At 40.9% G+C, this 25422-nt stretch overlaps 2 protein-coding genes across 3 annotated transcripts in view; one reads left to right on the top strand and one right to left on the bottom strand.

Annotated features, from left to right (window-relative positions):
- The window catches only part of SHLD2 (shieldin complex subunit 2), an 88014-nt gene extending 64637 nt beyond the window's left edge, over positions 1-23377 (bottom strand). For both annotated transcript variants that reach the window (XM_044239990.1, XM_044239988.1), the window contains exon 1: positions 23306-23377. The gene's annotated coding sequence lies outside the window, so the exon portion shown is untranslated. The remainder of the gene's footprint in view (positions 1-23305) is intronic.
- Positions 23378-23650: 273 nt separating this feature from the next.
- GLUD1 (glutamate dehydrogenase 1) overlaps positions 23651-25422 on the top strand; it is a 37269-nt gene continuing 35497 nt past the window's right edge. Inside the window, exon 1 of the mRNA XM_044239987.1 lies at positions 23651-24192. Coding sequence (XP_044095922.1) covers positions 23733-24192 — 460 coding nt within the window. The 5' untranslated portion in view covers positions 23651-23732. The remainder of the gene's footprint in view (positions 24193-25422) is intronic.

Raw genomic sequence — 25422 nt, 5'->3', positions numbered from 1 at the left:
ACTGGAACCAGGTGTTTTATACATATTATTCCTCATTTCAACCTCACAATACTTTACAGAAGATGAAGTAACCTACCTAAGGTCATAGCATAGTTGTAAAGCCAGAATTCAAACCAAGGGCTGTCAGGGATACACTCGTTTTTGCTGAAACATTCCAAGTGCTGGCTACAGAGGAATGTATTTTCAGTTTAACTGGCTTTAACTGGCAAACACTCATATTCGCTCTTGAACACGGCTTCTAAGTGTTTAGGGAATGAGAAAGTGCTTAAAAAATACTTGAAGAGAATATTATTGAAGAACAAAGTGAGGAATCTGGGAAAATGTGCAATGCACTGTATGTCCGCTATGGTGCCTCGTGCTGTGCCTGTTTTGTTTTGTTTTGTTTTGTTTTTTAATTTAAGATTTTATTTGTTTGTCAGAGAGAAAGAAAGAGCACAAACAGGGGGAGCAGCAGGCAGAGGGAAAAGCAGATTCCGCGCTGAGCAAGGAGCCTAACGTGGGACCTGATCCCAGGACCCAGGGATGATGACCTGAGCCAAAGGCAGACACTTAACCAACTGAGCCACCCAGGAGTCCCTGTGTTGACTACTTTAAATGCATGAACACTTCATTGTTACAACAATCCTGATACACAAATACTGACTGGTACCCTGTTTTTTACATAAAAGGAAACTGAAGCTTAGAAGATTCAAGAAGGTCCAAGTTTATGGAAGTTGCAAAGTACTAAATTGGGATTAGAAATTAAATTCAGTCTATCAAGAAGTATTTACTGAGTACTTACTAGATATCAAGGTCAAGGAGGCATTAAGATAGAATACTAGAGATCCCACCATATACAGCTCAAAACAAACCCATTTCCTTTTTGCTTAAGGAGTAAGTCACTGGAAAATTGCCAAATCTCCACAGATCTTTCCTTTAATAGTTCTGTTTTCAGTAATTACTCATGCTTTGGTTAGATGTGTTAAATACTGCCCCCTAAACTCCAAAGTTGACAGTTAGGAAAACGGAACAAACCTCCAGCCGCAAATATAAAAATAGGAGCTATTTCTGTCATACATGCATGATTTTGAACATACTGCTGGATGTAGAGGACCACTTTGAAAAATAAACTTCACATGTTTTGGAAGATGGACCAAACCCTCTAGCATTCTGTGAAGCTTCTGAAGGTCTGGCAGATTTTAAATGACAACAGTGAAATTTCAAAAAAGAACAGGGTAAGTCAGCACCAGGGCTAGTTTAACATTAATAATAAGTGATCTAATAAAAAGGTCTATGTTTGCCCAGTCAGGTTTTGCTTATTATGTCAGTTGGAAAGCCGGAAGGAAACTGGTTTTAACTCCCATACAGCCTGTATCAGGAAAACATCACTTTATCAGAAATGTAGCTGATGTCAGCATAACACTGAGGCAGTTCAAACTGAAACTGACCTTTCTTTTCCAACTATTTTTGCATTCACTCACGGTATAGAATTGAGACCAATTCACATTTGTCATGAGCTTTCTACGTGTCAGACATTACACTCATTTTCTCATTCAATTCCCACAGCCACCCTGCAAGATATTAACCTTGTCTTTGAGAGGAAAGAACAGAAGTTTTGAGAAATGAAGTGACTTTTCTAAGGTCACATAGTCTATAAAGAGGCAGAGCAAGGTTGAAACTCAAAGTGGTCAGTTACTCTCATGTCCCATAGCACTAAAAAGTTGTCAGTTTATCTTGTAAAGAAATTTAATTTTTATTTTAAAAAATCTGAAAAAGGACGCTGGGTGGCTCAGTTGGTTAAGCGGCTGCCTTCGGCTCAGGTCATGATCCTAAGGTCCTGGGATCAAGTCCTGCATCAGGCTCCTTTCTCAATGGGGAGCCTGCTTCACTCTCTGCCCCAGCCTGCCACTCTGCCTGCTTGTGCTCTCTCTCTGACAAATAAGTATATAAATATTTTTTAAAAAATCATAATAATATAAGAGCACAGAAAGCAGAGTAAAATAGTGACTTGGATTATAAACTGTTTTAGTACCTCAAAAGTAGTATAAAGTGATGCTGACCTTTTAAAAATTCCTAGGAGGGTCATTATAAGACAATATAAAATGAAGTCAGAATACTAACCTTTTAATAACATTTCAAAATAACAAAAAAATAAATATAGCATTTAATATTATGAACAGAGAACCAAGGTTAAAAGAAAAAAAAGTTCTATTCTAAAGTCATGGTGTTTAAGAGACTGCACCAGTGCAGGCTGGCTCAAGGCAACACTTCCTAGTTAACTCCATGGAAAACTAATCCCTATAAAAATACCGAAAGACAATGAGCTTCCATTGTTAAACGAGCTTGAGAAACACTGCACTAAACCAGTCTTCTTTCCAATTACAAATAGTACAATGTAGTGCTTGAAAATCCTCTGGAGTCAGTCTATCTGGGATGGAGTCCTGGCTCTTCCACCTCCTAAGCCATGTTAGTGACTTTGGGCAAGTTATTTTACCAATGTGGACCTCAACTTTCTCATCTGTAAACAAAGGATGTAATTGCAGAAGACAGACCTGTAAAGATTAATACATGTGGGATTGTTAGAACAGAGCCACAAAAATACTAAGTACTCAAAAAATGTTAAATTGTTAGTGGTAATATCATTTCCCTAAGCCCTTATTAAGCTGATGAAAGCTGATGTTCATGGTTAATCACTAAGTGAGAAAGGGATATGGTACGTAGCTTCTTCTCAAAATTATATAATGGAACCCACTTTTGCACAGGCCATCAAGAAGACTGGTTAATGTCTTTAAAACGAAAACCAAAATAAAAAAAAAATTCTCTGAGAAATAATAGAGAATTCCATCACTAAAATAAAATCTGTTTAAAAACAAAACAAGGTTAGTGCTTCCCAGTTGCTGAACACATCAAGGTGCTGAAAGGGTAACATGTCCAGAGTGGGCATGGAAGTACTCCTTCCCTCATACCCTGCCCTACACGGCTCTTCCATTTGACTATTCCTGAGTTGTATCATTAATAATAAAGCAGTAATACCTCCTTATAAATTCTGGCATATGGATTCAGTGCCCGGAACCTATACATGTACTGAAATGAAATACCACTTTGCTTTCTACTCCATAGCTCACACTGGCTTCAAGCCATCATCTGCCTCCTCAGATCAGCCATTCAATTATCCAAAATATTGTGCGTAAACTATTCAGTCATCATCCAGCCTGGAGGCATCTGAATAAGGAAAAAAATGTTTTCCATTATCAAGATATGGCCATCGATGTAAGTCTCATATCCCCTGCATAGATTTGAAGATATTCAAATGGTGTTTATTGCATTTGGTGTTTTTTCTGCACAGTTGTGAAATTTACAGTCACTGTGGAAAGTGCCAATTATGTTACCCTATCATTAAAAATTTTTCTAAGCTATATGTATGGATCTCCAGAAATGCTTATAGACTTTGATCAAACAAATCCATTTCCAACAATCCATACTATGGAAATAAATAAAGAATATATGATAAAATTTTATGTAAATGCACATATTGCAACATGGTTTAACATTCTAGAAAATTAGAATACAGTTGACCCCTGGACAAAGTGGGCATTAGGGACATCAACTCCCACACAATCAAAAAATGTGAGTATAATTTTAACTCCCCAAAGTGATAGCCTACTGTCGAGACAATAACACAGTTGATTAAAATCTACTTTGTGTATTATGTATTACATACTATATTCTTACAATAAGGCTAGAAAAAAGAAAATGTTATAAAGAAAATTCTAGAAACAAGAAAACACATTTACAGTACTATACTGTATTTATTGAAAAAAATCCGCATGTAAGTGGACCCATGTAGCTAAAACTTGGATTGTTCAAGAGTCAACTGTACTCAAAAAGTCTAATTTTAGGAGAAGGATTAAATACACAGTGGCACATTAGTTCTATCATGCAGTCATCACAAATGATGTTGCAAAGGTTATGAATAATGCTATGTGAAAGCAGGTTACAAATATAGGCTCATAGTATAAGCACAGTTGCGTAAAATAAATAAACCAACAAAATACCAAATAATCAAAATATGAGGAAAAAAACTAAATTTAAAAAAAAGTGAAAACATCAACTATGGTTGATTTGAGCCACAGGCGACCCTTCTTCCTCTTTTCATGTATTCTCCAAGTTTTCTTTACTGAGTATGCCTTATTGTTACATATTTCTTTAAAAACCCCCAAAAATAAAATGCCGTATTTTCTCTCCAAAATTTTCATTAACTCTTACTTGCTACCACCTAGCCTTTGAGTTCTAATAGATGACAAAAGAAATGATGTCAGGTAAACTGGCCTAGTGGTTAAAAAGACTGACAAAGGGGCGCCTGGGTGGCTCAGTTAGCTAAGCGTCTGCCTTTGGCTCAGGTCATGATCCCAGGGTCCTGGGATCAAGTCCTGCATTGGGCTCCCTACTCAGCAGGGAGTCTGCTCCCTCTCCCTCTGCCCTTCCCCTCCACTGGCGTTCTCTCTCACTCACTCTGCTATCTCCCCGCCTTCTCTCAAATAAATAAATATATTTTTAAAAAAATATTGAAAATATTATGACGTGATTTCTTTAGAAGGTTATCTATTATTTTGTGAGAGGCAGAGACAGTTATATATCCAAGGAAGTCGTGTTTTCTGCCAGCAGAATTGTTCTCAGTTTACATAGTGAAATAATACACACCGATATCTTTTTTATTTATTTTATTTTATGCTTTTTTAAATTGAAGTGTAATTAACATACAATATTTACTAGTTTCAGGTGTACAATATAATGATTCAACAATTCTACCTATCCATTACTCAGTGCTTACTTATCAAGGTAAGTATTCAAGAGCACATACCAGTATTCTTAGCGCTCTGTAAAAATAACATGCATCATGACTCTAAGTATTCCTTAACCTAAGGAAGTCTGAAAGCCTATTTTAAATATGCCAAAGATCAATGTAGTAGAGCCTCTGGTTTTAAGAAAGGCATTATGGGAGAGGTAAAACTTTGAGGGTATGGTCTTGGCAACTTTATAAATTGTCACATTTTCTAATTCCAAAGATAGACATTTAATATGTAGCATTTTGGGTTATAATTTTTAACTTAAATATGATTTAAATATTGCTGCAATAGTATTAAATTTTTAAGTCATCAAGGACAACATGAATCATTCTTATTGCTATTCCCTCCTTTGGGGACTCAGAACTTTTAACATTCCCCCTCAAGCTGGCATCAGGCTTTCTAAAGTCCTGACAACTTATCGCACCCCAATTCGGACTCGGGATTTTCTCTACCCACCCCTTAGAGACAAGTTTGTCAAGGTCAAAAGATCAGGTGAGCACCAATCACTTCCACCCTGCCATCCTCCTCACCAGCGCTAAGCCTTGCCAAAGAAAACAGCCCCATGCTAGGATTCTTTATGACACGCTGAGCAAAGGCCACAGATTGCTAAACATTGCTAAGTAGACCTGAAATGAATGAAGTCATCTAGCTCTGTGCATAACCCAATCTCTCAGTCTGTCAGCATAAACATATTTTCCTACAAAACTAATAAAAATCTGGAGGTCAGCTAAGACCACCATGTTTTTCATCATTACCACAATCATCCAAAACCTAAACCCCTCCAGGTAATTCCCCTTCGTTACTGCACTCTGATCTCTTTTCTGCTAGGTACTCTCCCCCTCCTCGACCACTATCCAGTCCTCCAGTAGCTCTACTTCCTGATGACCCTTTATACTGTTCCCCTGTATACCCGAAACCTTGAAGCAATCTGAACACCATTCCAGCAGTCTTCTTGTCTAAACTAAAATCTGCCCGCAGCTATTCTTTCTGCCCTCAGCAAACGCACAGCACGGAAGTCAGTCCTTGTTCACCATCGAGGTTCTGCACCCTCATGTACCTCTTTAGAGGCACCCTCAAAGTACCCCTTTTGAGGCACCCTCAAAGTACCTCTTTTGAGGTGTCTGTCCTATTCCTACCTCTCTCTCCTTGTTTCTGTCATCAACTGACCTCTTAGTCACTTTCCCATATCCACCAAAGACTTTGGAATCTAGTTCAGAATCTTCCCAGCCCTTGCTCAAGAAGCATTCTGAGCAATTCACTTTCTATGAAGCTGACTCCTCTGCACCTGGGCTTTACACCTCCCTTATCTGCTCAACCCCAGTAACCTTCACTTTCTCTGCTTCAGAAACCCATTCCATAGCCAGCTCTAGCATTCAGTCATAACCAGCAACTGCTCCTCCTAGTTAAGCTTCAATTTAACTTAATCTTAAATTCCAGCATCCAGTCTCAACCACTTCACATTCCAGCAGCCACTTTCTGGTTTCAGTTGTTCCCTAGTCTGCCTCGAGTCAATGGTCCATCACTTCAAACACCTTCACTGCTGGAATCTCTTGCCTCCCTTTCTGCCACACTGGCTCGTTAAATCCAGACCAAGATCAATCTACTGGTTCAACTTGTCTGCTCAGACGCTGGGGCTGCTGAGCCCTGAGATGGGGGGGAGGGGGATGGGGGGGAGATCACTCACACAGCTACATATACCAGAGCCAAGAAAAATGTGTCATTACAATTCTTCTACGTAATTCTGTTCAGTTAGCCCTCTCATTTCCCCCAATGGCTTTCTCAAAACTCTCCCTTTCTCCCCAAACTCTCCCCTACAACCACCATCTCCTTCCCCTATAATCTCAGCTAATGACTTTATCCCCCTCACCTCACTGGAAAAATTCATCAAGTGTACTGAGGCCCCAAATTCCTCACCTATCCCCCAAACACTTCTTCGTTGACCCCATCTCTCCTTCCATTATTCCCATGTCAGTGGAAATTATATTCCTACTCCTACTCAAACCCTGTAACTTTACTCCATTCCCTCTAATCCTAAGGATAATGTTCAGCCAAACTCACATACCTCCTTCTTCCTGTATCACTTCTCCCTTTCTGAATTCTCCTGTGAAGCATATAACCATACTTATGTCTCTCTCATCTGGATACAACATGTGCTCTACCTACTATCCTTCAAGCTTTTGGAAAGAATGTCTGCACTGTCTCTAACTCTCTTGCAACCATTCACTCTTTGTCCTCAGCAGTCTGGCTGTGTTTTCCCCACAGAGACTCCACTGACGTTTTTCTGCTAAAGACACTCCATCATCTCCTCGATGCTCTGCACTTACGTGAGTTGACTTATTTTGAGACATTTGACACTGCTCACCACTGTCTCTTAAGACTTCTCAGTTTTCATTTAACAATATCTACTGGACACCTACTTTCTGACAAGAACTGGGGATAAAATGATGAGCCTGGCACAGTAAGCCCTCAAGGAACTTAGAGTCAGGTGGAGGAAGCTTCTACAATCCTACTCTCCTTTCAACCTCTCAGATCACTCCTTCCTTTCTCTACTCAACACTTAGAGACTCAGGATTCCTTTCTTTGCTCTTCTCACATCCATCCTGGGATTACCGTGTTCACACTGCCTACTCACTGATGATGACAAAATACAGATCTCTAGCTTAGAAGTCTATCCTGAGCTCTGGACCCACTCACTCTCTATGAAAAGATACCAGTACTTCAATATCTCACTATCTTGATAGTATCCTCTGATGCACAAAAGTACTGAATTTTGATGAAGTCAAATTATCTATTTTTTCTTTGTTTGTTTGTGCTTTGGGTATCATATTTAAGAAACTGTTGCCTAGGGACACCTTGGTGGCTTTGGTTCATTAACCATGCCTTTGGCTCAGGTCATGATCCCAGCACCCTGGGATCCAGCCCTGCATTGGGCTCCCTGCTCAGCGGGAAGCCTGCTTCTACCTCTCCCACTCCCCTGCTTGTGTTCCCTCTCTTCCTGAGTGTCTCTGTCAAATAAATAAATAAAATCTTTGGGAAAAAAAAAAAAAAGAAGAAGAAGAAAGAGACTATTGCCTAATATAAAATCATGAATATTAACATCTATGTTTTTTTTCAAACAGTTGTGTGCTTTCAGCTTTTAGATTTAGGTCCTTAATCCATGAAAACCATAATTCTCAAAAGCTAAGCATTTCACTTGCAATATATAAGGGTCTTTTAAATTCTGAGACCCTGGCTTTCAATATGACAAAGCAGGAAAACTTTGCTGGCAGAGTTTATACTGTAAACTATGGCACACAGGAAGTGGTAGGTGATGGCGTAAGTGTGGTTCTCCCACAACAATCAAGAGGACATAAAAAATGGGGTGGGGGTGGGAATAGAGAGAGAAAGAGGAGGTAGAAAATAGGTAGAAGTTTAGAATTCTTACCTCTTATCCCATCTGAAGCTAAGTCTTGGGGTGAGAAAGGGTAAGAAAAATTTCTAGTATGTCTGTGGGGAAGGACCCAGAAGAGAAGATAACCATCTTTCCCTTTTCTAAGTTATAGTCCAGGGAACTGCAAGGTTTTAGCAAAACCTTATACCTACCACTATATCAGTGTTAAGAGCCAATGACATGCCCAGACTGTATTCCTGAAAAGCTGCCTCAGAGACCCAAGCACACCAGCATGCCATGGAAACTGTTAAGAAGTTTACTTTGGGCCAAGGTGCCCAAAAGAGCCTCGAATCAAGGCGGATCCAGCGCACACAGACCTGTTGACCAGAGGTCATGGTAGTAGCGGACATCAGCCTCAGACGCAACAGAGCAGACGGTGCCATTCGAGACTAAGCCAGTCAAGGCACAGGTTAGCAATGGCCAAGGACAGAGAATGGACCAAAGACAAGATGCCTCTCCTCAGTGCCAGGGAAAATTATATCACTTCTATCAATACTCTCCACCCCAGGAAAAAAAAAAAAGAAAAAAAAGAGAGAACTATGTGGGGAAAAAAACTGAATTTATCCAAAGGACTGATTATTTACCTAAGGATCTGAGTAAACCTGGAATTAATTAAGCTAAACCAGAAGCTACTGACTTTATCCTAAATTGGCAAAATTGTACTCTACTACCTTGTAGAAATAAGAAGCTCCAGAGCTAAGGAAATTTTAGTTATAGAGAGATAACTACATTTCGTAGTTGACAAAATTCATGCCTGCTATACAACAGTTGGGCTTTAGCTACACAAAAAGTGAACTGTAAACCCCCTGTCAACGTGATCTACCTCTCCAAAGGTACAACATCTAGCACTCAGCATGGACAACCATAATCACTCTGGTTTCCTTCCATTCCTAAAATACGCCAAGGTCTTTGGTCTTTCCTATATTAGAGATCTCCACATGCTGTTTCCTTCATTTGTGCTCCCATGAGTCTTCATAGAGGTTGCCCCAAAGCAAACTTTAGCTTCCATTTAAATGTTTCTTCCTTAAAAAGGCCTTCTCTGACATCCTAAATAAAGTAGCACAGCACCTATGATTTCCAACTAGAACAATCCTCAAAATTTCACATGCCCACTAGAATAAAAGCTCTGATCTTGCCTGTCTTGTTCACCAACTAGTATCTGGTCCATGACAGGTGGTCAATGAGGAACTAATGAATCAGAGTAAAGTGTGATAAACAAAATAAACTTTAAAACCTTCTGACAAATCCATGTATTAAAGAATTTAAAAAATTAAAAGTAGACAACCACCATATTCCAATTTGGAAATCCAAGTTAAAAAAAAAGATCATACATAAATAAGTTTCTCTTTTTATTTTTAAAACAATGTAATTATAGAGTCTTAGAAAATGAGGGGCGCCTGGGTGGCTCAGTGGGTTAAGCCACTGCCTCCGGCTCAGGTCATGATCTCAGGGTCCTGGGATCGAGTCCCGCATCGGGCTCTCTGCTCGGCGGGGAGCCTGCTTCCTCCTCTCTCTCTCTGCCTGCCTCTCTGCCTACTTGTGATCTCTCTCTGTCAAATAAATAAATAAAATCTTTAAAAAAAAAAAAAAAAAGAAAATGGTTATATGAAATTATAGAGTAACTTCTTCAGGCTAAAGCCTCTTTTTTTTTTTTTTTTAAAGATTTATTTGTTTATTTGACAGACAGAAATCACAAGGAGGCAGAGAGGCAGGCAGAGAGGGAGGAGGAAGCAAGATCCCTGCCAAGCAGAGAGCCCGATGCAGGGCTCGATCCCAGGACCCTGGGATCATGACCTGAGCCTAAGGCAGAGGCTTTAACCCACTGAGCCACCCAGGCGCCCCCAGGCTAAAGCCTCTTAAAACTGAAACACAAAACAGAAGCAAGTCCAATAAACCACCAAGATGAGTTTCTTTGAAAATAATAATAATAATAATAAATATTAAAATAATTAGGTGCACAGGAATAAAACTGAGCCTACAAAAACTTTACTGAGGAATAAAAGAAACTGTCTAAACATAATGGGAGATGCTCCACACTCTTTTCATGGTTAAACAATAATGTAAGATATCGATTCTCCTTACATGAATCTATAAACCTACTACAACTTCAAGGAGAATACAAAACGATGGGGACACCCCATCCTGGAATCGAGCCCCGCATCGGGCTCTCAGATCAGCAGGGAGTCTGCTTCCCCCTCTCTGTGCCTACTTGTGATCTCTCTGTCAAATAAATAAATAAAATCTTTAAAAAAAAAAAAGAATACAAAATGGTGTATTTTTAAAGTTAATCCTAATCAATATTAGACATACTGAAATATAAATAACAATATAAGTTCCGTTTTCCAAATGAAGAGCTAGATTCAAGCCAACTCTTCTTATGAAAACAAATAAAAACACAAGGTGAAACATAAAAAACAAATTCTTTGCCACTAAGAGTTAATATAGTAAGGAAATTAGTCAACTAAATCTATAAGAGAAAACCATCAATCTAGAGTAAGTTAGCACTGTAGCTACTTTTGATGAGGATATTTGATCATGAGGGAAAATATACATTTTTGTTTGATGGTGTCATGAGGTACTAGAAACATAATTCAAAGCGCGGAACCCGTACAAAATGATGAGCCTACTAAGAGAGTGTCCCCACAATAACCTGTACCTTTAAAGGGCAACACCCTCAGGGTAACAGTCATCAGAAAGTAAACCAATGCCTAAAGTCTTATAACCAAGATTTGCATCATTTGATGGCCCAGGAAACTGCAAACCTTGGATGATGTGGTACCTTGCCTGACCCTGGGCACCTACAGAATGAAGCACAAAAAAAAAAGTTGGAAAACACAAAAAGAGTAAGAAACACAGAAGATAAAGTGAAGGAAGATAGAACAGGGTAGAGACAGTATTGGAAGAGGTAACAGATGCAAATGTTCTAGAACCTGCAAAGATATCCATCTCTAGATTCAAAAATTGCAAATAATAACCAACGAATAGAGGATACTGGTAAAGCCATTAAACGGTCCAAAGAAGAGACCAGCTATCTGGTGAGCTGCCCCACCTCATCTCTTGCCATTTCTTCTGTCTCTTCCTCCCTCCCCAGCAGACCCACATAAACACACTCTCTGGCCACAGTGAAGTACGACACGGTTACCTAGCACTGACTATTCAGTGTTTTATCAAGAAGACATTTCATCAGTTCTGAAAGTAGAGAGAAGGATATTATAAAAAGACACAAGCATTAGAAATAAAACTAAACTTGGAAAGCCATTTTTCTGACCAAGTCACATCATGGGTTTCTGGCCAGCATTTAGACTGGACATGGCTGGGTACTTGCCCAAAAGGCAGTCAGTCATCTGTAGCCTGAGGAACAAGAGATGAAGGTCACAGGGTACCAAACACAACCGTCCAAAAGAGCTGGGAGCATAGATCATGATTAAGATCAACGTTAGAGCTCCAGGTAACTCAGCAAAAAGCATGCTGGTCAACACAACAATTTGGCTGAAATGACAGTTAAAAATCTCCCTGTACCAATAGTAATTTCTTAATTTTGATAAATGTATTGCAACTATGTAAAATGTTATCATTAGGTAAAGATGGGTGAAGGGAACGCCGCAGTATCTTTACACCTCTTCTATGTATCTAAAATTCTTTCTAAAGAAAAGTTATGTCAAAACAAATTATTATAAATAAAACTATTTCAAAATAAAAATTTTAAAAGTGGAAAAATTGAACACATCTAGTCATTGTTTTTTTCAACTTTTAGTATTGTAAATACATCATGGAGTGCTTCTATGAGCCTAGATACATATTTTTAAGCATTTTCTTTCATATTTCAGACTTTTCAGGTCTTATCCTACTCTAAAATTCAAATGGGTGGCTGAGTCAGATGGGCATCTGACTCCTGATTTCAGCTCAGATCATGATTTCAGGGTAATGAGATCAAGCCCTGAGCGCGGGCTCCATGCTGGGTGTGGAACCTGTTTAAGACTTTCTCTCCCCTTAGGGGCGCCTGGATGGCTCAGTGGGTTAAAGCCGCTGCCCTCAGCTCAGGTCATGATCCCAGAGTCCTGGGATCAAGCCACATCAGGCTCTCTGCTCAGCAGTGAGCCTACTCCCCCCCACCCCCGCCTGCCTCCTCTCTGCCTACTTGTGATCTCTCTCAGTCTGTCAAATAAATAAATAAATAAATCTTTAAGGAAAAAAAAAAAGATTTCTCTCCCCCTTGGGGCACCTGGGTGGCTCAGTTGGTTAAGCTGCTGCCTTTGGCTCAGGTCTTGATCCAGGGATCCTGGGATCAAGCTCTGTGCAGGGCTCCCTGCTCAGCAGAGAGTCTGCTTCTCCCTCTCCCTCTGACTGCTTATGCTCTCTATCTCTGTCAAATAAGCAAATAAAATTTAAAAAAAAAATTCTCTCCCCCTTTCTTCCCTTTGTTCCTTCCCCCTCCTCAGTTGACCTCTCTCTCTCTAAAAATAAAATAAAATTCAAAGTCATTTTTTTCCAGTTTTAACTGATAGCTATAAAGAAAAATGAGGAAAGCATAGGTGTTCCATAATGAGAAACAATACAGAAAAGCAGGGATTTGGACTAGAAATAACATGAGTCTGCACAAATAAGTTAGGAATAAATCTAAGCATCCTTTGTTGTCCCATCTGTTCTGTTTCCAAGTTCAGACAGCAAGAGTTGGGTCAGCGAGGAATACTTATAGTTGAAAATGCACAGTCACCTCAGGCCGATGGGCAGGCTATTGTTCCTATTCACGCACTTTTTCCTTTTTCTCTAAGAAAATGTTAAAATAAAAACCATAAGAGGCAAGGAACTGGAATTTCTCAGGGCTCAGGTTTCTTACATTTTTTCCCATTTAAGTTTTTTCTAGTTAATTTAAAGCCAATTGTGTTTGCTTCTCTAACGTTTTCTTCACTTTTTTTTTTTTTTGGTGTTTGTATTGTATAATAAAAAAGGCAAGACAGAATATGAAATTATAGAAGACCATCAAGGTCTATCATTCTTTACAATACATGTTAAAAAATGCCAAAAAAATTGTTATTCAAAAATAATTCCATTTTATATCTGACCTAGAAAAAAACACATGAAGGTAGGGATACATACTTGCTTTAATTTGAGCCTCTTGTCACAGCTTCCCTGGAAGCTGGAAGTCCTGACACCTCTTTTCTCCCTGTAATAGACATTCCCACGGACGAACAGCTCTTCATTGATACCTCATTTTTTTTTCATAGCTGATCAGAACTTCCACTGTGGATGGCTGGTGATTCTAGAATCTAAGATGGATCTCTCTGTGTTTCATTGGTTCTAGATCGCCCTCCAGGAATACAATTATAAAGATGACACCCTTGGCAAGAAAAATGTGGAGGGTAAATATATATAAAGGGCCATTTTATGTAACTGCCCTGTGCATCTTCAAAGTAGTCTCACCTCAGGGCATCTGGGTGGCTCAGTCAATTGCATCAGACACTTGATTCAGGGGCTGGGATCTCAGGGTCATGAGGAGCCTGCTTGGGATGCTCTCTCTGCCTCTGCCCCTCTCCCCAACCCTGTTCACACACACAAGCTCTTTCTTGCTCTCTCTCAAAAAAAAGGAGTCTTACCCCCAGCTGTGCTTCTGACAGTGTGTACTACAGAACACAGAGACTCCAGTGACACTGTCACACTTGTCCTTAGCACAGACACAAGAACTTCTAATTTCAACAGAAAGACCAAACAGATGATCCCTCCTGTAGATGTAACTCATTTACCTGTGTCTTATACCACTGCCAGTAAGTTGCTGGTAGCAGCTTAAGCTGAAGATCCATTGAAATCATTTGAGCATTTGATATTTCTTTACAACTCCCAGACTTTCCCCCAGAAACTGAGAATGTGTTTTCAGTTTCCATTCTGTTCTCCTGACTGGTGATAAACACTGCAGCATGAAGATATTGCCTTATAAGCTGTCAGTGCCCCCCCTCCTCCCGGCCAAAAGAGACATATTTTAAAACTATGATCATTACATAAAATCTCAAAGGGAAATAGACTTAGCAAATGTCTAAAAGTAGAAAACATGAAACATAATGAGAGTTTTCAAAGGGAACTGGGTTCTAGATTTCTCAATGTAGAGAACATGAAACCACAAGCATAATTCCCAGAGGTATATTTAAGAATGTTTCCCCCCTTTCAAACTGTGATTATTTTCTAAGAGATACATTATCACAGTAAGAGAGCACTTAGCAGGGGCGCCTAGGTGGCTCAGTCAGCTAAGCATCTGCCTTCAGCTCAGGTCATGATCCCAGGGTCCTGGGATTGAGTCCTATATCTGGCTCCCTGAAGCCTGCTTTTCCCTCTGCTTCCTGCCCCCACTGCTTGTGTTTTCTCTCTCTGACAAATAAAATCTTAAAAAAAAAAAAAAAAAAGAGAGAGAAAGCACAGAGCAGGTCAGTTATTTTCTGTGGCAAATACAGCAAACACTGCTGGTTGCCAACTTCACAATTATTCCTCCTGCTCTTTCTTCCTCACTGGCTGTGCCTATCTGTATTTCAGAAGTTCAGAGCGTCAGAAAGTTCTCCTTCCTGCCTCCTCCACAGTGAGGGCACAGCATGGAACCTGTTCCTAGCTACTAAGGCCTACCTAAAAGAGCTGAAGCTGGCGGACAGGCCTTTGAAAAGGTTAGGTTTTCTTTACCAACAAAAACGCATATGGAAGGAAACTTCTGTTCTGCCACATAGCATTTAGATGTGCCTGAATGTGACCCCTGCCACTGATGTAGCAATCTTCTGACCAAGAGGAAAGATACCACCAACTTGCTGACTGTCACACTGAGAAAAGCTCTGAGTTCCCTGAGAGTATCTCTGAGCCCTTTACCAACAACCTGAATAGCCCCGCCTCCAGGCTTCTTGTTAGATAATAGTTAATCTCATTTAGTTTGCACCTTTAGTCTGTTAGACTAAAGCCACTTTTATCTGGATATTGTTGCTTAAGGGCCAAAACATCCCAACCAATACAGCTAGCAAGTACCTGTTCGCTTCACTATCTTGGAGTTAGACCACTGCTACTTAGCTGATGGCAGCCATGACCAGTGTCTATGCCTTGATCCCTCCCGCCTCATTCATGTTTTTCTTTTCTATCAAGAGCAGACTCAATGTCACTACACTCACATCTACACTTCAGGATAAAGTCAGTTTCTTCACAACTTTTCTATGGTGAACGTGAAGGTACTTTTTGCTTCTCCAGCGCACAAATATGCCTCAATTTTTAGCTTACACTTTCTTATTATTCAAACTTCAATCTCATATTAAGATCACATGTGATCGGGGTGCCTGGGTGGCTCAGTGGGTTAAAGCCTCTGCTTTGGCTCAGGTCATGATCCCAGGAGAGCCTGCTTCCTCATCTCTCTCTGTTTGTCTATCTGCCTTCTTGTGATCTCTCTCTGTCAAATAAATATATAAAATTAAAAAAAAAAAAAAAAGATTACAAGTGATCTAAAATTTCCAAAAAGTGGGGGAGGGGGCAAGCCTGGGTGGCTTAGTTGGTTAAGCATCCAACTCTTGTTATCCACTCAGGTCACGATCTCAGGATCATGAGATCAAGCCCATGTGGGGCTCTGCGCTCAGCACCGAGTCTGCTTGAGATTCTCTCTCTCCCTTGGCCTCTGCCCCTTTCCCTGCTCTCTCTAAGATAAATAAATAAAATCTTTAAAATTTCCAAAAGGAAGTGTGAAAGCTAGGATAAAGACTGAATTTTATAAAGAGGCATCTACATAGATCAATAAATGTAGCTGGATGGTGAAGCATCTGGGATGATGAATAATTGAATGCGCTGTCCTTTTTACATATAAGGAAAACAAAAGATCTCAATTAAAAAAAAAGAAAAAGACAGGCATAATGAATTACATACAGGTGAATTCAGAATCCTACCTTAGTATAGCTAATTTTTAGGAGACCTCATTTGTTTCTTGCATACTATGCTTAAAGAGATAAAAGTTCCTATAATGAGTTTTCACATTTACTCACAACATGGAAAGAACTCTTAAGTAAGAGTTGATAAAACCTTTGTTGAATATTATTCAGCAACAAAGCAAAATGAAAACTTAACCAAACTACAGAAATAGATATGAGTGGCATGTAATTTATTAGGAAAAAATGGTTTTTAAAAGGAAAAACACATGGCGCCTGGGTGGCTCAGTGGGTTAAAGCCTCTGCCTTCGGCTCAGGTCTTGATCCCGGGGTCCTGGGATCGAGCCCCCCACAGGCTCTCTGCTCAGCAGGGAGCCTGCTTCCCTTCCCCTCTCTCTCTCCCTGCCTTTCTGCCTACTTGTGATCTCTGTCTTTCAAAAAAATAAATAAAATCTTTTTTAAAAAATCAAAAATAAAAGGAAAAGCACTAGAAATCCTAAAAATTCCAGGTTCTTTTCTTGGATATAGTTTGTTTTTTACTTACTAAAAAAAACATGCTCAGTAAAGGGGACAAAAGATGAAAATTACAACTTTTCTGAAAATCCATGAGAAACACCAAAGTATTAGAAAAAATTTTCCTGAAAATTACAGCACAAAGGCTTGAAAAATAATCCACGATACACCAAAATTACCAATGCTGGGAGGAAAAAAAGGGAACTAGGGGATATTCATTTTTCAACCAAACTATTGTTTGGTTTTTGGTTTTGTTTTTAATTAATTTATGTATTTGAGGGTGGGGGAGAGGGTGAGGGAGAGAGAGAATCCCAAGCAGACTCCCTGCTGAGACAGAACCCAATGCAGGCCTGATCCCTCAACCCTGAGATCATGGCCTAAACCAAAATCAAGAGCCAGATGCTTAACCAATTGAGCCACCCAGGCAACTCTCAACCAAATTTGTTTAAACCAAACCATTATGATCAAATTCCTTTAACCAAAGTGTATGCTACCCTACACTCTCAAATCATGGTCTCATTTACCTTCAGGCGTTTACATATGGTGTTCCCTTAGTATAAGGTTCTCTTCTCTCCCCACACTCAACTGGCTGATTAATGAAGTACTAATAAGCACTTTTGAACTAAAACCATTTGAAACTTAGGGATGCCTGTCTGGCTCAGTCAGTAGAGTAGGCAACGCTTGGTCTCTGAGTCATGAGTTCAAGCCCCACAATGGGCATGGAGTCAACTTAAAAATAAACAAATAAAATAAAATATTGTCACAAAGAAAATCTATTAAGGGGCGCCTGGGTGGCTCCATCAATTGAGAATCTGCCTTCAGCTCGGGTCATGATCCCAGGGTGCTGGGATCGTGCCCCACATCGCGGTGCCTGCTCAGCGGGAGCCTGCTTCTCCCTCTCTTCCCTGCTTTGTGCTCTCTCTCACTATCTCTGTCGCTATCTGTGTCTCTCTCTCAAATAAATAAAATCTTTAAAAATAATCAAGCAAAAAAAAAACTTTTTAAAAAAAACTATTCAAATGAGAAAAATGGTGACCTAATAAAAGAAATATCAAGATTCTTAGTTCCTCATTTAGAAGCCCTTGTTTAAGAAGTTAAATATCTGACTTGTCTACAGAGAGTAATAAATTAAGTCAAATGAGAACTAAACAACTTTAAAGGAAAACAAAATTCTGACCACTGTTAAATTCTTCCTAAGTTCAAATTCACTACTCATACTTGAGAAGGCATCCTGAGATGAAAGACTGAAAACTGATGTTCTATATAATAGATTATTCACTGTAGCACTGCTGTAACTTCAAGGTATTAGAAGCAATTTATGTGTCCAATGAAGGACTAGCAAAAATAATTATAGCACATGCATACAGTGAAATATGGCATAATAACAAAAAAAATGAGCAATTAGCCAGTAAAATAAAATAAATCTATTGGAAAGGAAGAAGTAAAACTCTCTCCCTTTGAAGATGATCTTGTGTACAGAAAATCCTAAGAAACCCACCAAAATAATTATGAAAACTAATAAATGAGTTCCATAAGGTTAAAACACAAGATGTCAATATATAATAATCAATTCTATTTCTGTAAGGTGAAAAGAAAAACTTAAAAAGGAAGTTAAGGAAAGAATTCCAATTATAATAGCATCAAAAAGAATTAAAGGCTCAGTAATAAACTTCTTTTAAAGATCTGTTTATTTATTTGAGAGAGAGAGAGAGAGATAGACTGCACACATGAGTAGGGCAAGGAAGGGCAGAGGGAGAGAGGGAGAATCTCAAGCAGACTCCCTGCTGAGTGCAGAGCCCAACACAGTCTCCATCTCACCACCCTGAAATCATGGCCTGTGATCACAACCTCAGCTAAAACCGAAAGTCAGATTCTTAATGGACTGAGCCAATCAAGTAACCCCCCAGTAATAAACCTAATCAAAGAAATACAGAACTTTTTTTTTTTTCAAAGATTTTATTTATTTATTTGACAGAGAGGCAGAGAGGCAGAGAGGCAGGCAGAGAGAGATGGGGGGAAGCAGGCTCCCTGCTGAGCAGAGAGCCTGATGCAGGGCTCAATCCCAGGACCCTAAGATCACAACCCAAGCCAAAGGCAGAGGCCCAACCCACTGAGCCACCGAGGTGCCCAAGTATAGAACTTCTACTCTGAAAAGACAACAGGGCTGAGAGCAATTTTTAAAGACCTAAACAACTGAAAAAAACATCTCATGTTCATGAGTCGGAGATGTGATATCATTAAAATGGTGCTCCCCAAACTGATTCAATCCAATCCCAATAAAAATTACAGCCAGAATCTGTGCAGCAATTAACCACTTGACTGTAAAATTCATTTGAATAGTCAAGGGACTCTGAAAACCAAACAATCTTGAAAAAAGAACAAAGTTTGAGGACTCACACTTCCCAATTTCAAAATCTACTACAAAGCTACAGTAATCAAAATAGTGTGGTACTAGCATAAAGAGAGATATGTGAGCAAGTAGAGAAGAACTCAAGAGTCCAAAAACAAATCCTCACATTTAGGTCAATTAATTTTTGAAAGGGTATGAAGACAATTAAATGGGGAAAGAAACAGACTTTTGAACAAATGGATATTCACAGGCAGAAGAATGAAAGTAGATTCCTTCCTCATTCCATATACAAAAATCAACTCAAAATCCATTTTGAAACCTAAAACATAAAAGAACTAAATATAAAAAGACCTAGATGTAAAAGCTAACAATCTTAGAAGAAAACATAGGTGTAAATCTTCATGACCTCCAGTTAGACAATGGTTTCTTAGACATGGTACCAAAAGCAAAAGCAACAAAAGAAAACATTAATAAACTGGACACCAAATTTTGGAATTTTTGTGCTTCAAAAGACACCATCAAAGAAGTGAACAAACAACAACAGAATAGCAGAAAACACTTCTAAATCATGTATCTGATAAAGGATTTGTGACTAGAATATATAAAGAACTGTAACAACCCAACAATGAAGAGGAGAAATAATCCAACTTAGAAATGGGAAAAGGAGGGGCACCTGGGTGGCTCAGTCAGTTAAGCATCCAACTCTTGATTTCAGCTCAGGTCATGATCTCAGGTCTGGTGGGGGAGTGGGGACTGATGGCGGTCTCATGAGATCAAGTCCTATATCCGGCTCATCGTGGAATCTGCTTGTTCCTCTCCCTCTGCTCCTCCTCTCACTTGCTTGCTCTCAAACAAAGAAAGAAAGAAAATCTTTCTTAAAAAAACAGGAAAAGGAAATGAATAGACATTTCTCCTAGAAAAGATAGACAAATGGCCAATGAGCACATGAAAAGATATTCAGCATCATTAGCCACCAAGGAAATGCAAATCAAAACCAAAATGAGCTACCATTGCACCCCATAAAACAACATGTGTTGCCGAGGATGCAGAGAAATTGTATCCCTCATATGCTGCTAAAAAGAATTTAAATGGTGCAGCTCTGTGGAAAACAGTTTGGCAGTTTCTCAAGATTAAAAAACTTTTTTTTTTTTTTCCCCAAAAGGTTAAACAGCAATTCCATTCCTAGGTATATACCCAAGAGGACTGAAAACACGTTTCCACACAAAAACTTGTACAAGAATGTTCATAATAGCATTATTCACAACAGCCAAAAAGTGAAAATAACCCAAATGTCCATGATAAATGGATTAAAAAATGAGACAGCCATACAACGAATACTATTTCGCCATGAAAAGAAATGAAATACTGATCCATGCTATAGCATAAATGAATCCTTACAACATTATCCTAAGTGAAAGAAGCCAATCACAAAAACACCTATTGTATCATTCCACCTAAACAAAATGTCCAGCAAAGACAAATATAAACACACAAGGTAGGAAGTATGTATTACTTTTCCAAATCATTTTTTTTAAGGACTATGAGGTTCTTTTATTTTTATGCTATGTCTTTCTAAATCCTAAAATTCTTCTTCTGTGATATTTTTAAAAGCACTTGAAAACATAAAAGCATGCAATGGATCAAAGAGAAATGACCTGGAATTTTAAAACAGCTAAAGAAAACTCATAAATGTCAAAGCCAGAAGACTGATTTATCTTTGTTGAATATCATCAAATGACCAAAATTCCCTTCAGTTAAATTCTGGCTTCCTTTTGAAATGGAAATTACTCATAAATTTAAACTTTAATTTTCAAAATAACTATCTTTTATAAAGCAATCATCAATGTTACATATAGAATTGTTGAGTCACTATACGGTATACCTGAAAGTAATATAACACTCTATGCTAACTGTACTGGCAATTAAAATAAACTAAATCATCACTGTGAAGCTGAAACTCACTATACCTTACATCACAAAAATTTAAACTAAATGTAACAATACTTAACATATTTCTTGGGATAGCAGCAATAGAATAACTTTGGGGTCGAATACACAGATTTCAATCTCAGCCTGCTGTTTACCAGCTGGGCAACCATCAACAATGTACTTGGTCTCTGTGAGCTTTAGTTCCCTCTTCCATCAAACCAGGAATTATAATACCTACTTTAGTTTAAAAACAAATACTCCATCTACTTATTAAATGGGGGGAAGAAGAGTAGTGTTTGGAAAATTTCACTCCTTAAACTTATCTGTAACATTTAGGGGTGCCTGGGTGGCTCAGTTGGTTAATCAGCTGCCTTTGGCTCAGGTCATCATCTCAGGATCCTGGGATCTTGCCCCACATCGGGCTCCCAGCTCAGCGGGGAGTAGGCTTTTCCCTCTGCCCCTCCCCCTGCTCTTGTTTTTTCTCTGTCAAATGAATAAATAAAAACTTAAAAAAAAATTACCTGTACCATCTGAATTTTTTTTTTTTACAACTTATATGTAATTTTAAAACATAATGAGGATTTAAAAAATAAAAGCATCTACTTTTGGGGTTTTTATGGAGCCCTTTTTAAATCATTTATAGATAGGGGACTGACCTCCTCACTATTTCCATAGGCTTTCCAACTTTTTTTTTTTTTAAAGATTTTTTTTTTTTAATTTATTTATCAGAGAGAGAGCAAGCACAGTCAGACAGAAAGGCAGGCAGAGGCAGAGGGAGAAGCAGGCTCCCTGCCAAGCAAGGAGCCCGATGCGGGACTCCATCCCAGGACGCTAGGATCATGACCTGAGCCGAAGGCAGCTGCCCAACCAACTGAGCCACCCAGGCATCCCGGCTTTCCAACTTTTGAATTTAGATGAATAAAACTTGGGAAGAAGCAAAGTTAAACATTGATTTTTCTAAAGGCTATGGTTATCACAAAAGAGATAATCGGGGCAATAAAACTAAGCTTTGAAACCACTTTCCTCAAAACACACCAAAGAATTTAATCTCAAGGGAAAAAATGTCCAGATGTTTCTGGATGCTAATCCACTTTATTCTAAAATTTTAGTATCTGGGGTTCCATTTTCATGGTTTTTTTTTTTGTTTTGGGGGGTTTTTTGTTGTTGTTGTTGTTGTTGTTGTTGTTTTTGCAATGTAAAATGATAATACCATCAAGTGAAAAGGAAATTTAGTACCTTAATTTTTTTTACCAACAAGACAAATTCAGGATTCAGTTTAGAGAATATTTTTCAGTGAAAAACAACACACAAATATAAATAATGATACATTTATCTAGCGAATAAGATAAAATATAATCTGCATCTTCTTTGCTTTGAGAGTACACTGAGATAGATGAATGTAATTTAACTAATTTACGTTGCCACTTCATACTTTGCAGTATATTGTAAGAATTAAGAACATTCTCTTCCATGTTCTAAGAGATGAATAAAGTGAATGTCAGGAAGTAAAGTAGTTTTGCAAGTCAAAAAGGTGCCATTTTAAAACCACCAAGGTACACCGGTCCTAGTAAAGCTGAGAATGAGGCCTTCGGTACCTTTTCTTAAGGACTGAGTCATTAGAATGAAACAGGTGCCTAACCTACCCGTAGGAGCGTATGACTTTAGCATTCCTCAAGTACGTGCAAGTATAAAATTAACCCTCATGAAGCTTAGACGTTCACAAATCCTACTCTGGGCCACTTAATAACTATATTACGGAGAATGTGCTGGAGTCTGATTATTGCATTTCTAGAGTATCTTTTTTAGACCGTATTTCTAAAGAGGGGAAGCACAGTCAGTAAATCTTAGAAAACTGCAATGACTCACGGTAACTATGATCTTGACATTGATGAGTGGTTGCATGGGGTAAAATTTAAAACTTCATTTCTTTATTAAGGCCAGGGGACAAGGGATTCCCCAGCTCCCACGCTTTCTCCTTTCCAGTTCCTGCAAGCCACCCTCGATGACATTTCCGTGCTTCATTCCCCGAAGGCAGAGCCAAGCCCACAGCCGCGCCTTCAACCGCCGCTTCACGGTCTCCGGGCCCCTCGTTCGGCCCGCGCCCCGCAGGGACGCCAGAGGACGCGCCAGCGGGGTGCTGGGCCGCCACCCCGCCCGAGGGCGTGCGGACGGAAACGAGGGACACCAGTGACTCACGCGGCCCGGCCCGCCGCCAAACCACATCACCTTCACTGCCGCGGGGCCCGGGGATCCGCCTCTCAGCGCCCCCAAGGGGGAAACAAGCTCCTCCCCCCGCAAGCCCCTTCCCGAGCTGGCCCCCTCCCCACACTGGCCCCCTCCCCACAATGGCCCCCTCCCCAGATCAAGGTCGGGGGCGCGCACAGACCTGAGACACCGCCTCCCTGTAGATCCGGCCAGTCCTAGGAGGCCTCGCCCCTCCCTCCCCGGCCGGCGCGAGCATGCGCACTGAGCCCTGCCGCGTCTGCGCGCCCCCGAGCGCCCCTGCAGGCACGCGCCGCCGCCTGGGAGGCCGGGCGAGGCCGCGGCAGAGGCGGAGGCCCGGCTCCCTGGGCGGCGCGCGCCGCCCCCCCTCACCCCCCCCGCCCCGGCGAAGCCCTGCCATTCACAAGCGACTTGCGCCCGCGGCCCCCAAGTCCGTCCTCCCCGTTAGGCGGCGGGCGCCGGAGGGGAGGGGACAGCCCAGGGGGCAGGAAGCTGCAGCTTAAAAGAGCAGCGGGCGCCGGGCCCTTCCTCCCTCCCTCCGTTCCCGGCCTCTGCGAGTGCCTCCGCTCTGCGGCCTCCGCCCCGCCGCCATGTACCGCTGCCTGGGCGAAGCGCTGCTGCTATGCCGCGCGGGGCCGGCCGCCTTGGTCTCCGCGGCGGCCGACTCGGCCGCGCTGCTGGGCCGGGCCCGCGGGCAGCCCGCCGCCGCCGCTGCCGTTGCCGCCCCGCAGCCGGGGCTCGCGCCGCCCACCCGGCGACACTACAGCGAGGCGGCGGCCGACCGCGAGGACGACCCTAACTTCTTCAAGATGGTGGAGGGCTTTTTCGACCGCGGCGCCAGCATCGTGGAGGACAAGCTGGTGGAGGACCTCAAGACCCGGGAGAGCGAGGAGCAGAAGCGGAACCGGGTGCGCGGCATCCTGCGGATCATCAAGCCCTGCAACCATGTGCTGAGCCTGTCCTTCCCCATCCGGCGCGACGACGGCTCCTGGGAGGTCATCGAAGGCTACCGGGCCCAGCACAGCCAGCACCGCACGCCCTGCAAGGGAGGTGAGCGCCGGCCGAGCCCCTCGCGCCCTCCCCCGCCGTCCTGCCCAGCCGGGATGGGCATTGGCCCCCACCCACCCTCGCCCCGGCCCCAGCCGCGGATGTGTCAGGCTCGCGCGGACCGTGATTTTTCCTCCCGAAACCGCCACGTATTGGTCCCATCTTCTGCCCCGTGACCCATCATCCCCGGCCCCTGCCTGTGGATGTTGCATGCAGAATAGATGCTGCACGGCTCTTCCTTCGGTCCTAGTGTAGGTGACACCTAGGGTGGGTCCTGACGAAATGCACTTCTAGAAATGGGAATGCCTGGCCCATCTGACTGTGCCTTTGCAAGTTTTTGTGAGCGTCTATGACTCACCCGATCACGAACTATGAAATAATTATTTCCGGGTTTTTTTTTCTCCACTCATTTTTACATCAATGGCAGATGATACCGAAACATACAAAGTGAATTGGCCTTTTACGTTTGAAATCTAGAAAGTTTTGCTAACCAAAGGATTTTACTAATTACACATTGGTCTTTTAAATCACGTCATTTTTCTGACCTGACACTTATGTTTTGCACACCAAAGAAAAAGAAAGAAAGAAAAGAAAAAAAAAGTAATGCAAAAGCGACGTACATCTCCCACAAACAAACACCGGGCGCCCTGACAGTAAATCTAAAGGGTGTAGAATGCAGGACGGCCCGCCAGCCAATGGAATGAAATAGCCCTGGGGGTGTGTACTGGTCCTGGCTAGCACCAGATTTGAGCTTGGGGAAAAGATAAAGTACTGAAGAAAGGAGTTGAGTCGGTTACAATTTGGTAGTCCCAAGTTATCCTGTACTTAATTTTTATTTTCTGTACTTACATTTTTGAGATTTGGCTTCCTTCGAGCAGATATAAACTTAAAAAAATTTTTTCTCCAGTACATGGCACAGTACATCTTCTAAAAGTGCTTAAGCATAACCTAGAAAAAGGGCATAACCACTTTTTTTCTATTTAAAAAAAAAAAAAGATGTTAAGGACCCAGGGAGTTGAAGTCTTGGTGGAGGTTGCTTGGCAAATAAGCACAGGGAGGGTGTTGGGCTGGACCGCTTCTCTACATGAGCCTGGTACAGTATTCAGTATAAGAGCTGACGTCTAAGGATAGTTTTTAGAAATCTCTCTTTTGGAAAAATTGGAGCTCTGCTGGCATTTCCAAACTGGGAACAAAGGTTGCCTGAACCTGTTTAATGATTTACCTGTTAAATTT

This window comes from Neovison vison, chromosome 2 (assembly GCF_020171115.1).
Source record: "Neovison vison isolate M4711 chromosome 2, ASM_NN_V1, whole genome shotgun sequence".
Classification (NCBI taxonomy): Eukaryota; Metazoa; Chordata; class Mammalia; order Carnivora; family Mustelidae; genus Neogale; species Neogale vison.
This window is presented reverse-complemented; position numbering and strand designations above follow the sequence as displayed.